The sequence below is a fragment of the Rissa tridactyla genome, chromosome 22 (genome assembly GCF_028500815.1).
Source record: "Rissa tridactyla isolate bRisTri1 chromosome 22, bRisTri1.patW.cur.20221130, whole genome shotgun sequence".
NCBI lineage: Eukaryota > Metazoa > Chordata > Aves > Charadriiformes > Laridae > Rissa > Rissa tridactyla.
The window spans coordinates 1,330,017-1,342,429 of NC_071487.1; the positions used below are offsets into that span (position 1 = coordinate 1,330,017).

Consider the following 12,413-nt stretch of genomic DNA (forward strand, 5'->3'; position numbering starts at 1 on the left):
CCCGGCGGCATCTCCGGAGTCCCCCTTCACGTGGCAGAGCTCCGGGGGGGGGTGCCGGGAAGCAGCCGCACACCCTGACATGCCGGGGCGGCATCGCGGCCGTCCTTCGTCCGCTGACTCAGCCGCCTGTTTGCCGGAGCCGCTCCCGCCCACGCAAACCGCAGGCAAAGTCCCCGCATCCCTGCGCCGGGGCTTTCCCCGCCAGCTCGACAGGAATCGCAGCTTTTTCCCAGAGCGGCGGCCAGGCCTGGGCAGGGGAAAACTGCAGAGAAACCGGGGCTGGTTTGTGGTGAAAAACAGGGTCTGGAGCAGCCAGATGGATGCGCTGCATGTGCCGCGTGCCCTGGGAGCATCGTGCCGGTGCGAGCGGGCATCGCGGCGCTCACCGAGACGCCCCACAAGCCTTGATGGCGGCAGGCGCTGCCAGTGCCGCATTTACCGCAGGGCGTTTACTGCAGGGCTGGTCGATGCCGTGGTCTGCTGGGAGCAAAACACCACCTTTATTCACTGTATCAAACCCAACCCCGTGTTTTTCTGGGGTTGACCCCCCCCCGTTTGGGGTCCCTCGCTGTGGGGCTGCCCGGCCCCTCGCGCGGTCACCGTGCCCTCCCTCAGGCAATGGAAAATTTTTATGACTTTTTGACTTTTATCCAGTTGTTTGGGAGCGAGGAAGGGGCCGGGCACCGCGCGCAAACATGTCTATGTATAAACAGCGGGGACTGCGCGGGGGGCCGGAGCCACCGGGTGCCAGCGGGGACCCTCCGCACTGAGCCGGGTGTCCCCTCTCCCGCTGGGACCCCAGCGCAGCATCCCGGGCTCGGGTGACCCAGAGCCATCCCTGTGGGGACACAAATATTTTGGCTTTGTTAAAAAAAAAAAACAAACCACAACGCTAAAAAGTCCCCCCCGTCACGAGCGGTCGCGTGACGTGTTGGTACACAAACAGGGCGCGTGGGGATGGCGCTGGCCCGGTTGGGGACGCGGTACGGCTCCCACGCCGGCATGCAGGGATGGGCGGGGATGTGTGGGTGACAGGGCCGTGCTGGGGACACGGTGCCATGGGACTTTGCACCCAGCGCCGGTCCCACCCCGCTGCGTTTGCCATCGCTCCCGGGAGCCGCTCCACACGTCGTGCAGAAACCCCCGTCCGGCGCGGGGCGCCTGTCCCATGCCACATCTCGGGGGACGTGGCACGGTGGCACCCCATGCCCTGACCACTGCATCTCCCCGCGCTGAAACCTCGCTCGCGCAGGGCGTTTGGCACCAGGGAGGATGGAAGCAGCACCGCCACCAGGTGCCGGTGGGGACACAGCCGTCCCCAGCCAAGAGGCAAAGGGCCATCACCCCCGCTGCTCCTTGTCCCCTGCTGCCTCGGTCCCCCTCCCAGGGCAGCTCCTGCGATGGGGCAACCCTGGCAAACCCCACTGCTCCCATCCCTCCTCCCACTCCCCAATCCCAAAGTCTCCAGAAACGGGGTTGTGCGCCTTTTTTCTTCCCCCCAACAAGCAGCAGCAATTGGGAGCTGATTTCAACAAAAAAAAAACCCTCAGGGCAAACCCAGTTTGGGGGAGGAGAAGAAGGATCCAAAGCAGCTCTAGGCAGGCCCAGCATCGCCAGGAGCTTCCAATTAAACCCCCTCCCCATCCAGTGACCTCGTTAGCAAGCCTGCACCCAATTACTTTTAAAAGCCAGGGTTTATGTAGAGCAGGGAGATGGATTTTCCTGCTGAGCAGCTGTGTAAATGCCCCCGTATCCCGGCCGGCGATGGAGGCGGCGATAGCCGGGGGGTCCCAGCCGGTTGGAGGTGGCTGTGGCGGGCAGTGCCGGCAGGGAGGGTGCTGCCGGATGGTCCCGGGGGGCCCCGAGCCGGTTCCCTCCGCTTTCCCGGCGGTTTTGTGTGTGAAAAAATGAGGGAGAGTCAATCTGCTTGCAAAGAGTTGGTAAACAGCGGGGGGAGCAGATCTCAGAGGGGGGAAGAAATCGCTTTTGGTCTCGTATTCGTTGCTGGTCGCTTGCTCCGGGATCAGTCCTAGCCCTGCGTGCACGGGTCGGGGTTTGATGCAAAAAATGGGATTGTTTGGGGGGGGGCGGGGGGTTCTGTGGTTCCTGCCGAGCCGGTTATCCTTAGCTCAACCCCGGCCGCCTGCTCGAGCAAAATATGTTTACGGCGCAAACCTCTGGGCGTCCCGGCTGCCAAGTGGGCAGGGAATGTGTGTGCGCCGATAAGGGCGCCGCGTCCTTTCCTGCCAGATCTCCCGATAGCCGGGGAAACACAGGGAGGAGGCGGCCGCCTGTCTCCCAACGCTCTTGGGTTATGACTTTTTTTTTTTTAATCGGTATTCTACGGTTTTGGTTGAAAAAAAAAATAAAAAAGGCAATAGCTGGGGCTCTGCCACGCCAGGCTGCTGCCAAAGCCTGGAAAGCTTCGGCCCTGCCAGAGGCTGAGCTGCCCCCGGGGCTGCCAGCCCGGAGAGCAGCCGTCCGAAAACCTTCAAACTGCAGAAAGAAAAGATTTCCTGCCATCGCTGGCGTTGTTTCTTGCGCGGCAGAAGGAGAAGATGGTTTCTAACCACATCTCCCGGCTCACGCGCCGGGGCACGCAGCATCCCAGGGGGGTTTTTGCAGTGATCCAAGACACCCAGCACAGCCCCTCAGGGTGGGGAGAAAAACGCGGATAAATATTCAGTTTTGCTGCAGCTTCGGGTCGTTTTCCATTCCTGGGTTTGGAAGTAACGCCTGCCCGGGTGGAGCCGCTGCAGCGGGCGAGCTCAGCCTGACGCGAGCAGGAAAGAGCCGGGGGGTGCTGGGCCCTGTTTGCAAAGTAAAACTGCAGTTGTTGTTGTTGTTGTGACACTGTACGGTTGCGAAATGCCCAGCGCTGAAATACTGCCGTGACTTTCAAAACAAGCCCAGCCCGGCAGCGGCCGCCCGTCCAGCTGTGGGTGTCCGTCCAGCTGTGCTCCCCGTGTCCCCTGCCCCGCTGCACGGCCACAGCTGGGACGCCTGCGCCAGCAATGCCTCGGGGGTGGAGGGGGGATTTTGGTGGGCGAGAAGCCCAAAAGCTTTTCTTAGGGAGGAAATGCAAAAATTCCCCAGCTGCGGAGGTTTTTCCTACCCCGAGGACCTGCATCCCCACCACGGGGGTTTTGCAATGCCAGGGTGGGGAAAGAGCCGCCGGCCCCGGGGTGAGATGCAGCCCGTGAATTCTGCGTATGGAATTAAAAGAAATATCCTAGGGATGGGTTTGTTTGCTTAGCGATTAAGTCAAAGCGGCTCCTGAACGGTCATCTAATCCCCCCGGGAGCGGGTGACCATTGTGTAGGTGGTGGCTTCTTGCCCGGCAAATAATGCTCCTCCCTGCCACGGCTCGTGGTCCGGCCCTGCTCGAACACCCCGCTGGCATCGGCTCCTCTCCGGGCAGGGAAAAAGGGTGCGGGATGGACGCGGGAAGGGGCTGCAAGAGGGATGGACACGAGAAGGGGCTGCAGGCTTGCAGCCTTCTCCACTGCCCGTGCTAACAGCCGGCTGTTCCGCGGGGCTGTGCTTGCCCCCAAGGCTGGGAAACAGGTTAAACTCCTCCATCTGGGAGCAGAATCCCAGCCGGGACCTGCAGGGATGGACATTGCCTTCCCCCAGGGGCTGATGTTTATGGGCCTGTAGCAAACCCCTCCGGCTGCTTTATGCCTTTCCTGAGCTCGCATCCCCCAGAATTCTAAAACCGGGGAGCCCAAAGCAAAAACCCCCCAGGGCTCTGAGCATCTCCTCTCGGCTCCGGCTGCTTCCTCGGGATGCAGCGCTGAATTTTCTGCTTAACAAGAGCAAGCGGAGGCGGTGCGGGGTAAATCCATTCGTGCGTGTCCCCGGTGTGATTCGCTTGCAGGGACAGGTTGCCGGGACGCTGCGGGAGCCGGGGGAGGTTTTCCACTTTCGGGCAGGGATGCTCAGCGCTCGCCTTGGCCGGCGGCACCTTCCCCGGGGCAGCGCTGGCGGCTGTAAACAGCCGAGCAGAAATAGTCAGCGTTATCAGGCAATATAAAAAGGCAACGCAGGACATAATCAGATGTCCTCCTCTAAAAATAAAAGGCAGTGGCGTCTTAAAATTAGCTGCTTGTAAAGGTGTTGGGGTACGTGTGTGTGGATGGCTGGGGCTGCTCCGCTCTGCGCCCCCGGGGAGCACCCCAAAGCCGGGGGCACCCCGTGATTCGGGGTGCCTTTGGGATCAATCCCGGTCCCGCCGTCCCCCCGCGCTGGGCTGACCTTTGTTCTCCCCGTTGCGGTGGCTTTTTTGCTGCTTACCCCAGAGCTGTCTGACAAGGAGTTCCCCATTCGATGTCACGAGTTGCTCGTTCTCAGGCTGTGGGTGGCAGTGGCTCTCGCCAGGCACAACCGATGCCCTGCAGCACGTCTGGGTCCCGCATGGGGTCGGATCCAGATGGCGGAGCGGAGAAGGTCATGTCCTGGCTGCAAGAGACGACCCGGCGGCCGTCCTCGGGTCGCTGGGCTGAGAGCGGCTCCCGGAGACTCATTTGGAAAACAGTCTTGTGAAATTTAAACTAATTAGAAAGTCCTGAGCCATTCAGTTGCACTAATTGGCAAGGCCGGCTTAATTAGTTTTCCCCGGCACGTTGCCCGTGGGCTCTGAGTGGCACCGTGTTGCCGGCAGAGCACTGACCAACTTGGGACACGTGTGGGGACGGGGCTGTCCCTGCAGGTGTCAGGGGGGACGCGAGCGGCACCATGGGTGGCATTGATCCCCAGCGGGTGACCCCATGGGGGTGACGGGGGGTGTCCTGCCCCCCCCTTTCCCCGGGGTGCTTTAGAGCAGCAGTGGGGACTGGCTGGCCGGGCATGAACTTGTTCCACGAAGAGGAATGATTAACCACCGGCGGCGCTGGCCAAGCGCCAGGCGATGTGTTTACTGCCGCTGCCCAACCGTGCCGAGCCGTGGCCCCGGTGCCGCTTCCTTCGCCGCTCCGGCCCCAAAAATGGGCTGTAAACAGGGGCCGGGGCTGAAACCCAAGGGCGCGCTCGCGCCCAGCCGGTAACCGAATACTCCCTCCGCACGTGGCTGGCCCGGTGCGTGCTGACGGCAGGCCCGGCATCATCCAAATCCCAAGAAAATCCCTAACAAATCCCTACATCTGATCTCTCTGGCTGGATTTCTGGGGCCGGGATCCCCCTTATCCAGCGGATCCCGAGGGATTTGGGATGCGGGAGAGCAAGGATGGAGGCTGCGGGGATGCAGGGGCCGTGGGGTGATGCGTGGCGGGGAGGGAAGGATGGATTCGCTCTGCCGGGAGGTGGGAAAGCACCGAGGGGACGCGGGGCTGGTGCCACCTCGTGGCTCTGCTGGCAGCTGGGACACCCGGGACGCGCGGTGCCGGACACCGGTGGGCACAGCGGCAGGGGGCACGGTGGCAGGGGGTCCTGCGTGCACCCAGCCATCTGGGACCCCCGGCCATGGGAATGACGCCATTGCAGCTGTCCCCATCCCCGGAGCGCTGGGAAGAGCTGTAAATCCCGACCCTCTCACGACTGGCAGGGGTTGTGCCGGGGAACGTGCCGAAACGCAGCCATGTGCCGCCCCGGCCGCGTTCCCCGGTGTGTTATCTCCAGTTCATCAGCGCGGTTTCTGCGCGCGCGTGCCGGTGCTGCGAGTGGCGTTTTGGTGGAACCCCTTGCAAAACACGAGCGGGGCTAAAAGCAGCAGCGAGGAGGCCGAGCCGTACGCCGGCAGCTGCGGCAGAGCCACGGCGGCTGTGCCGGCGCTACCTCTCCCCGGACTTCCCCAGGCAACTAACCCCATTTTTTTTTTTAATTTTTTTTTTTTTTTATTTTTTGCACTCTCAGCAAGTAAACGCTGACGCCTCCAGCCCCCGCGCGCGGGGCAGACGGAACCGCAAACCGCTCTTCATCTTCAGCAGCATCTCCCGTTCTGCCCCAGATAAGGCCGAGGTGGCGGCGTGGCCCCACAGGTGGGTGCTGGGGGGGGCCCTGCGCTCCCCACGTCACCCCCAGTCCCGGCCCCGCTGCCCGGCTGCGTCCTCCGCAGCGCCGTGGAATGCCTCCGCTCTGACTCCTTGCTGTAATCCCCGCGGGTCAGGCAAGGGAAGCCATCTCAGCCCTGCTGCTTTGCGCACTTATTTTAATTTTTAAATTTTTTTTTTGGCATTTACTTTTTTATCTTTGCATTTATTGTTTTATTTTTTGCCTTTTTTTTTTTTTTTTTTGCATATCATTAGTTTTTTTGCGAGTAGCCGGCATTTGGTGCTGGGGCTGTTTCCCCCCCCCCATCCCGCAGGGGCCGGGGCGATGCTGGCTGCGGCGGGAGGGCAGGAGGCAGCCGAGGTGAAGCTCTGCCTCTGCTCCCCGTCCCACCCTCAGCCCCGGCCGGGCTCTGCAGCCGCCTTCCCTCCTTATCCATCGCCAATGAAAGGGAATGAGCATCCTGAGGCTGGGAAGTGGGTGGCCAGGTCCTGGCCCCAGCATCTGGAGGCGCTGCCTTCCATATCCTGGAAACCAGAAAACCCCCTGGAAGCGCTGGTGCGACCGTGAGCCCAAAAGGCGGGTGCTCAGCATCCCGCCTGGGTGCTCAGCATCCCGAGGGATCCCCTCCTTCATCCCCCTCCTGCTGTCCCTCCCCGCTGCCCCAGCCTGGAGATGGTTATGGCACCGACTTCTCCGGCGATGGGTCCCATCCTTCCTCGTCCCTGATGATGACGGGTTTGTCAGAGATGAGCAGGGCAATGGGGACCAGCGGCTGGCGCTGCCCCCACCTTCCCTCCTCTTCCTCCTCCTCTTCCTCCTCATCCTCCTCCTCCTCGCCAGTACTGCTGGGCAGTGGAAATCCCACCGGGCTCAGCACCTCCTGCTTCCGGTAGGTGAACGGCAGCTCCTTCTCGCAGCCCGACGGGCACACCACCACCGGCTCTTCAGCCACGGGGACGGGCTGTGGCGTGCCGGGCCGTGTGCTGGCGTCGGCCATCCGCTTCCCGGGATCCAGCTCCATTATCAGCAGGTCGGCTGAGCTGAACCTCTCTGAGGGCTCCACGAAACCTGGCCGGGGCTGGCCCTGAGGGTTGGATGCGTTTGTGGGGGGAACGTGCCATGCCAGGGACATTGATGGGCGTTGGGCACCTGCTGGGGTGCAGGATCCGACCCCTCTTGCACCTTGCGTCTCACCTGGTTCACGTTGCCGGTGGAGAACTGGATGGCTTTGGTGCCCACGGGCTGGGGCAGGGGTGGGAAGAGGAGGCGGCGAGCCCTGGGGAGGGGGTGGTTGGTGAGGGGGGGTAACGGGGGATTGGGGAGGGGGGGATGGCTGAAGAAGGGGGGCGAGGGTGCCGCCGTCACCTCTTTTTGCTCAGCTGGTAGACGGTGGCCACGGCAGGGAGAGCAAGCAAGATGCCCAGGTACGTCAGGTTGGATTTCCACACCGCTCCTGGGGACGGGCACAGCTGGGTGGTGGCATTTCTGTCCCCGGCACCCCGCCTGGGACACTGGAGCTGTTTAGGGGTGAGGGCGAGCACCCCACAGAGAGCACCCCACGGGGACCGGGGAGGGGACGGGGTCTCCAGCCGTTACCCAGCGCCTTGGTATGGAAGTCCCGTGAAGTGCTGCAGGTCCTTCCGCTCTCCGCTGTCACCTCCCAAACGCCCACCTTGTAGGTTGTGCCGGGACGGAGGTTTTGGAGGGTGAAGTGCGATGCCGCGGCATCTGCTTCAGCATCTGGGCAAATGACAAGGAGCAGGGAGTAGCCCGGCGGTAGCCAACCCTCCCCCTGCCCCATGGGGACGGGGGTGTCGCACTCACACGTCACGTTGTCCCCCTTGGCCACGTGGCAGATGAGGTACTTGGCCAGCGCCTCGGGACAGGCGGCACGGGGGGACGGGCTCCACTGGAGGACGATGGTGGCATCGCTGGCGTTGATGTGGATGGGCCGGGCCAGCGAGGCTGCGTGTGATGGTGGGGGGTGCAAAAAAAAAAAATGGGGAGGGGGTTGTCGGGAGTTCCCCTTTTTGCAGTTAAACCGGGAGCGGGTGCTGCGCGTTTCCATACGTACCGTTGCTGGAGTAGTGGTGCTGCAGGGCGAAGGTGGACCAGCCCCGCGCCGGGGCCCAGCCGTGCACGGCCAGGCGGTAACACGCCGGCGTGTCCAGTGCTCCTGGGGCAGGAACCGGGGATACTGGTTAAATCCCTGCCAGGATCCAGCCCCAGGCGGCAGGGACGGGTGTGGGGCTCCCTTGCCTTTCTCCACATGGATGCTCTTGGCAGGGAAATCCCGTTGGATGCAAATGCCCTGTTTTGAGGCTCCCGGCAGCAGCGGCTGCTGCTCGAAGCAGTAGGCGACGCCAGGGCTCCGTGCTTCCCACCGCGCCGTCACGGTGCTGCCGGCCACGCTGACGTCCTTGAATCTGAGATCTGGGATGAAACAGAGAGCGCGAGGGATGGCTGGTGTCCCGCTTGGTGGAAAATAACTCCCTCGAGGTCACCGGGAGCTCGGTCCTTCTCACGGGGCTGGTACCTGAGCGCTGCTCTGCCGGCACACGGAGCTCCCGCACCGGCCCCGGCCCCGCGGCGTTGGCCGCTGTCAGCAGGATTTCGTACTCGGCCCCGGAGAGGGTGAGGTTGTGCGCTGTCACCTCCGTCCCCAGCTCCACCGTGTCCTCCTCGGCCGGCTGGGCGCAGCGGCACGCCAGCATGCGGGCGCACAGGGTGTAGCTGACATTGCCTTGCTCCTCGGGGGCTCGCTGCGGGAGGGAGAGGGGGCGGCTTGGGGGGTGAAATGGTGGGGGGACACCCAGGAGGGTCCCCGGGATGCCGCTGTACCTGCCAGCCCAGCCTCAGCACCCGCTGCCCATCTCTCCCCAGTTTTCCCAGCTGGTAGCTCAGCTCCGGGCTTTCCAGGATTTCTGCAAGAGGAACAAGCCCAGCCAGGCTATCGGCATTTTCGGGAGCCATTGGGATCTCATCCGCTTCCTCTCCTCTTCCTCACCCTCGGGAACGAAGATAGAGCTGCTCCAGTCGCTCCAGTAGCTGCTCCAGTGAGGGAGCTTGTGCCGGAGCTGGACCTCGAAGCTGCCGTCCCTCCCCAGGGCGCAGGTCACTAGAGCAGGGTGGCAGGGTCAGGCGGGGGGTGACCCCCCCCCTTTCTGCCAGGTCTTGGCCATCGCAGGGTGCTGGGGGGAGCATGGGCAGAGCCCTCCCACCGGGACCTGGGAGCACCCCGGGGGATGCCCGTCCCCCGCATCCCTGCGGGATAAACCGACCTGAGTCGTTCTCGTCCGTCACCGACTCACACGTCACCTGCAGAGAGAACCGGGGACGGAGGCACCCGCCCAGTAAAACCAGTATGTTACTGGGACATAAGGCAGACGCTGCCCTGTGTCCCCCAAACATCCCAGGGGCTGAGAGTGCCAAACGGGATGCAGGGGACACAGTGGCCAGGAGGGTCCCCTTGGCTGAGGTACCATGGGACCCCGGGACCCCCCTGTCGGCAATCGAGAGGGGTGGGGGCTCCCTGGCTGCGGGGGGTTTCACTGGGGACAAGCGTCCAGATTTCATCCGTCGTCGTCATTAGTATAATCTGGGGTTTTGCCTGTGTAATCCCTGCGGATCGCGGCCTGATCCTGTTACGGGCGGCAGCGGGATCCCACGGCCGGGAGGACGGGGCAGAGCCCGTAACGCGGCAAAACAGATGGGACATGGCCGCGTTTGGGGGGGGACCATGGCGTCACTGAGCCCCCACGCTCCCTGGGCTGCTGTGATGCTACCGACCATCCCGTCAGTCACCACCGGCCCCGGCAAACGGCATTTTTACCTGCGTCCAGCCGCGATCACCCTTCCTCCGGAAGCGAGCCTCCCGCTGCGGCGGCTGGCCCCAGTCGTGGCACGGCGGCCGCGGCACCCGCAGGTGCAGCTGGCCACCGGTCTTGGTGAAGGGCATCCCGGTGGGGGGCGGATGCAGCTTGACTGTAAGGACGAGGTGGTCTCGCGGTTATCGGCGCCGCTGCTGGCGCCTGTCCCAGCCCCACGGGCGCTTACCGGCCTTGTCGAGGTACAGCGTGAGGTTGGGGGTCCTGTGGACGTGGGCCCCCCAGCGCGCCTCCACCCAGGCCGTGGCGTTGCTGAGGACGTAGACGTGGCGATAGTTCAGGGTGTACGTCGTCCCCGTGCCCGCCTTGAACTGCTGGCACTGCGTGCGGCTCGCGTAGCTGCCGGGGGGGGAGCAGGACAAGGTCGGATGCGGGTGGGCTTGGGATGTGGAGGGCACATATCCCCACATGTCCCGGTCAGGACACATCCCATGAGCTCCCCAGGACGGTCCCCGCCACGGTGCCCGACTCACCAGAGCGTCAGGAGGTAGGTGGTGTTGCCGTCAGGGCCGTGGGGGGGCCAGGAGCAGCTGAAGCTGCGGGAGCCGCATTGCTTCCAGCAGGAGAAGCCAGGGGCCGCGGCGGTGCCTGGGGGAGAGGGCAGCGGTTGGGGGGTTCCCGCACCCCAAACCCCGGCGGTTCAGGCAAGGCCGGGATGGAGCAGCGGCGCAGCCATCGTCCCATCCCCACGCCGCTCGCCTTGGGGATCGGAGCAGCCGCGTGGGCGATTCTCGCCCAAAAAAAAACATTTTCCCGCTCCCGGGGATGCGGTGCTGGACGGTGCCGTTCGCCCTAGCTCCTGCCCACCGCCGGCGGGGATTCACCCGCCTTGACTCCATCCCTGTGGCTTCAGGCGAGCGTCTCCATCACAGCGACAGCTCCCCGGCCCTTATCGCCCCCGAATCGTTCATTGAAAGTTCTCTGAAGTTATCTCTCATCTCCCGACGCCGCAGCAGCACTTACCGCCCCACGCCAGCGCCGCCAGCAGCCACCCCAGCATTGGCCACCCGGGGGGTCCCAGGCCGCATCCAGGGCTCCGCTGCCCTTCCCGGATGCCCCGTCCCCCAGCACCCAGTGGGTGCCCCCCCCCAGCTCGGCGGCAGCCCCGGCGCTCGGCGCAGCTCCCCGTGCCCGGCGTTTCCTCTTCTGCTAAAAGCTCGCCGAAGGGCGGCTGGTCCCAGGCAGGGCAGAGCGCGAGGCGTGATTGCATGCCTCACTTTTACCAAAAATGAAAGAGAAAGCAATGAAAATATCCCCCTTTTCTGCCGGCGTGCCTGCCGGGACTTGGCCAAAACCTGCCCCGGCTGCAGCGCGTGCCCCGGCCCGGCGAGAAGTGCAAGGTAAGCAAAAGAGATCTCTTGGGGTTTTTGGGGTTTTTGACCTCTTTTTTTTTTTTTTTTTTTTTTTTGCAAACTTCACGGCATGTTTTCGCTCCCCTGCACGTAACCGGGCGAGTCTTGAGGGGCTGCTCCAAGGGTTGGGGTTGTTTCGGCAGCGTGTGTGTGTGCGTGTGTGCGCGCGCTCGTGTGAGTGCTGCTGTCCCCAAAATCGGGCTCCTTATGCCCATCCCCGGCACGACTTGTCCCCCGCGGTGGCGAACAAAGCCCCAGTGATGCAGGAGAGCGCGGTGTCACCGGGGCAGCCGCATGACGGGGCGGATGACCCCGGGACTGTGGAGCCGGGTGGCACCGAGGGCCGTGCACAGAGTCCCCTTGTCCCTGCAGAAAGCGTCCCCTTGTGTGGCTTTTGCTCAGGGCCGGAGGGCGGCGGTGGCAGGAGTGTCCCTGCGCCAGGACGGCGCTGCCGGGACCCCTCCGTCCCACTGCCGCAGGCATGGCCGGGGCGGGGGCACAGAGGGTGCGGGGGGTGCGCACACCATGCCGTGCCGTGCCAAACTGAGCCGTTGCCGGGCTTTGCCGTGCCACAGCACACAGCAGGGCTGGGCTGCGCTGGGCTGGGCTGTGCCATGCCGTGCTACACCAGGCCAGGCTGTGCCACGCCGGACCACGCCACGCCAGACTGGGCTGTGCCATGCCATGCTGGACTGCACTGGGCAGTGTTTGCTGTGCCAGGCCATAAGGACCGTGCTGTGCCGTGCCGGCTGCAGGACAGACGTGGACCCTGCTGTGCCAGCCCCATGCTTTGCCGGGCCAGCCCCAGGCCATGCTGTGCTGTGCCATGCTGTGCCGGGCTGTTCCAGCCCTGTGCCATGCTGTGGCATGCCGTGCCATGCCAGACCGTGCCATTCTGGGCTGTACCACGCCAGGAAGACTGTGCCCGTTCTGGGCTGTCATATTCTGTGCTGTGCCAGCCTCATGCCATGCTGTCCTGTGCTGTGCCATGCTGTTCTGGGCTGTACCGAGCCAGGCAGATTGTGCCAGGCCTCTGCCAGCCCCGTGCCGTGACAGACCCTGCTATGATGGGCTGTACCGAGCCAGGCAGACTGTGCCAGCCCCAGGCTGTGCCATATCGTGCTGTGCCATGCCAGACCCTGCCATGCTGGGCTGCGCTGAGCCAGGCAGACTGCTGTGCCGTGAC

At 63.9% G+C, this 12,413-nt stretch overlaps 1 protein-coding gene across 2 annotated transcripts; it reads right to left on the reverse strand.

The window, feature by feature from the left end:
- Positions 1 to 6,181: 6,181 nt before the first annotated feature.
- On the reverse strand, positions 6,182 to 10,995 carry IL12RB1 (interleukin 12 receptor subunit beta 1). 2 transcript variants are annotated; one of them, XM_054182109.1, is made up of 15 exons: positions 10,839 to 10,995; positions 10,349 to 10,463; positions 10,045 to 10,214; positions 9,821 to 9,972; positions 9,270 to 9,306; positions 8,996 to 9,106; positions 8,830 to 8,912; positions 8,525 to 8,750; positions 8,248 to 8,421; positions 8,063 to 8,164; positions 7,813 to 7,953; positions 7,585 to 7,728; positions 7,354 to 7,441; positions 7,183 to 7,264; positions 6,182 to 7,072 (listed from the first exon to the last, which is right to left on the reverse strand). In XM_054182109.1, exons 1-15 carry the CDS (start codon positions 10,873 to 10,875, stop codon positions 6,665 to 6,667), a joined length of 2,070 nt encoding a protein of 689 aa, XP_054038084.1. In that variant the 5' UTR covers positions 10,876 to 10,995; the 3' UTR covers positions 6,182 to 6,664. The 2 variants fall into 2 exon arrangements, with proteins under 2 accessions (XP_054038084.1, XP_054038085.1); XM_054182110.1 differs by lacking the exon at positions 10,349 to 10,463.
- Positions 10,996 to 12,413: the final 1,418 nt, after the last annotated feature.

Excerpts from the sequence above, each read along its gene's own strand:
- IL12RB1 (XM_054182109.1), bottom strand. The coding sequence starts at position 10,875 with ATGCTGGGGTGGCTGCTGGCGGCGCTGGCGTGGGGCG. Across the intron at positions 7,442-7,584 it reads CTTCCATACCAAGGCGCTGG|GAGCGGTGTGGAAATCCAAC; the intron begins GTAACGGCTGGA and ends GCCCGTCCCCAG. Across the intron at positions 7,073-7,182 it reads CCACCGGCAACGTGAACCAG|GGCCAGCCCCGGCCAGGTTT; the intron begins GTGAGACGCAAG and ends TCCAACCCTCAG.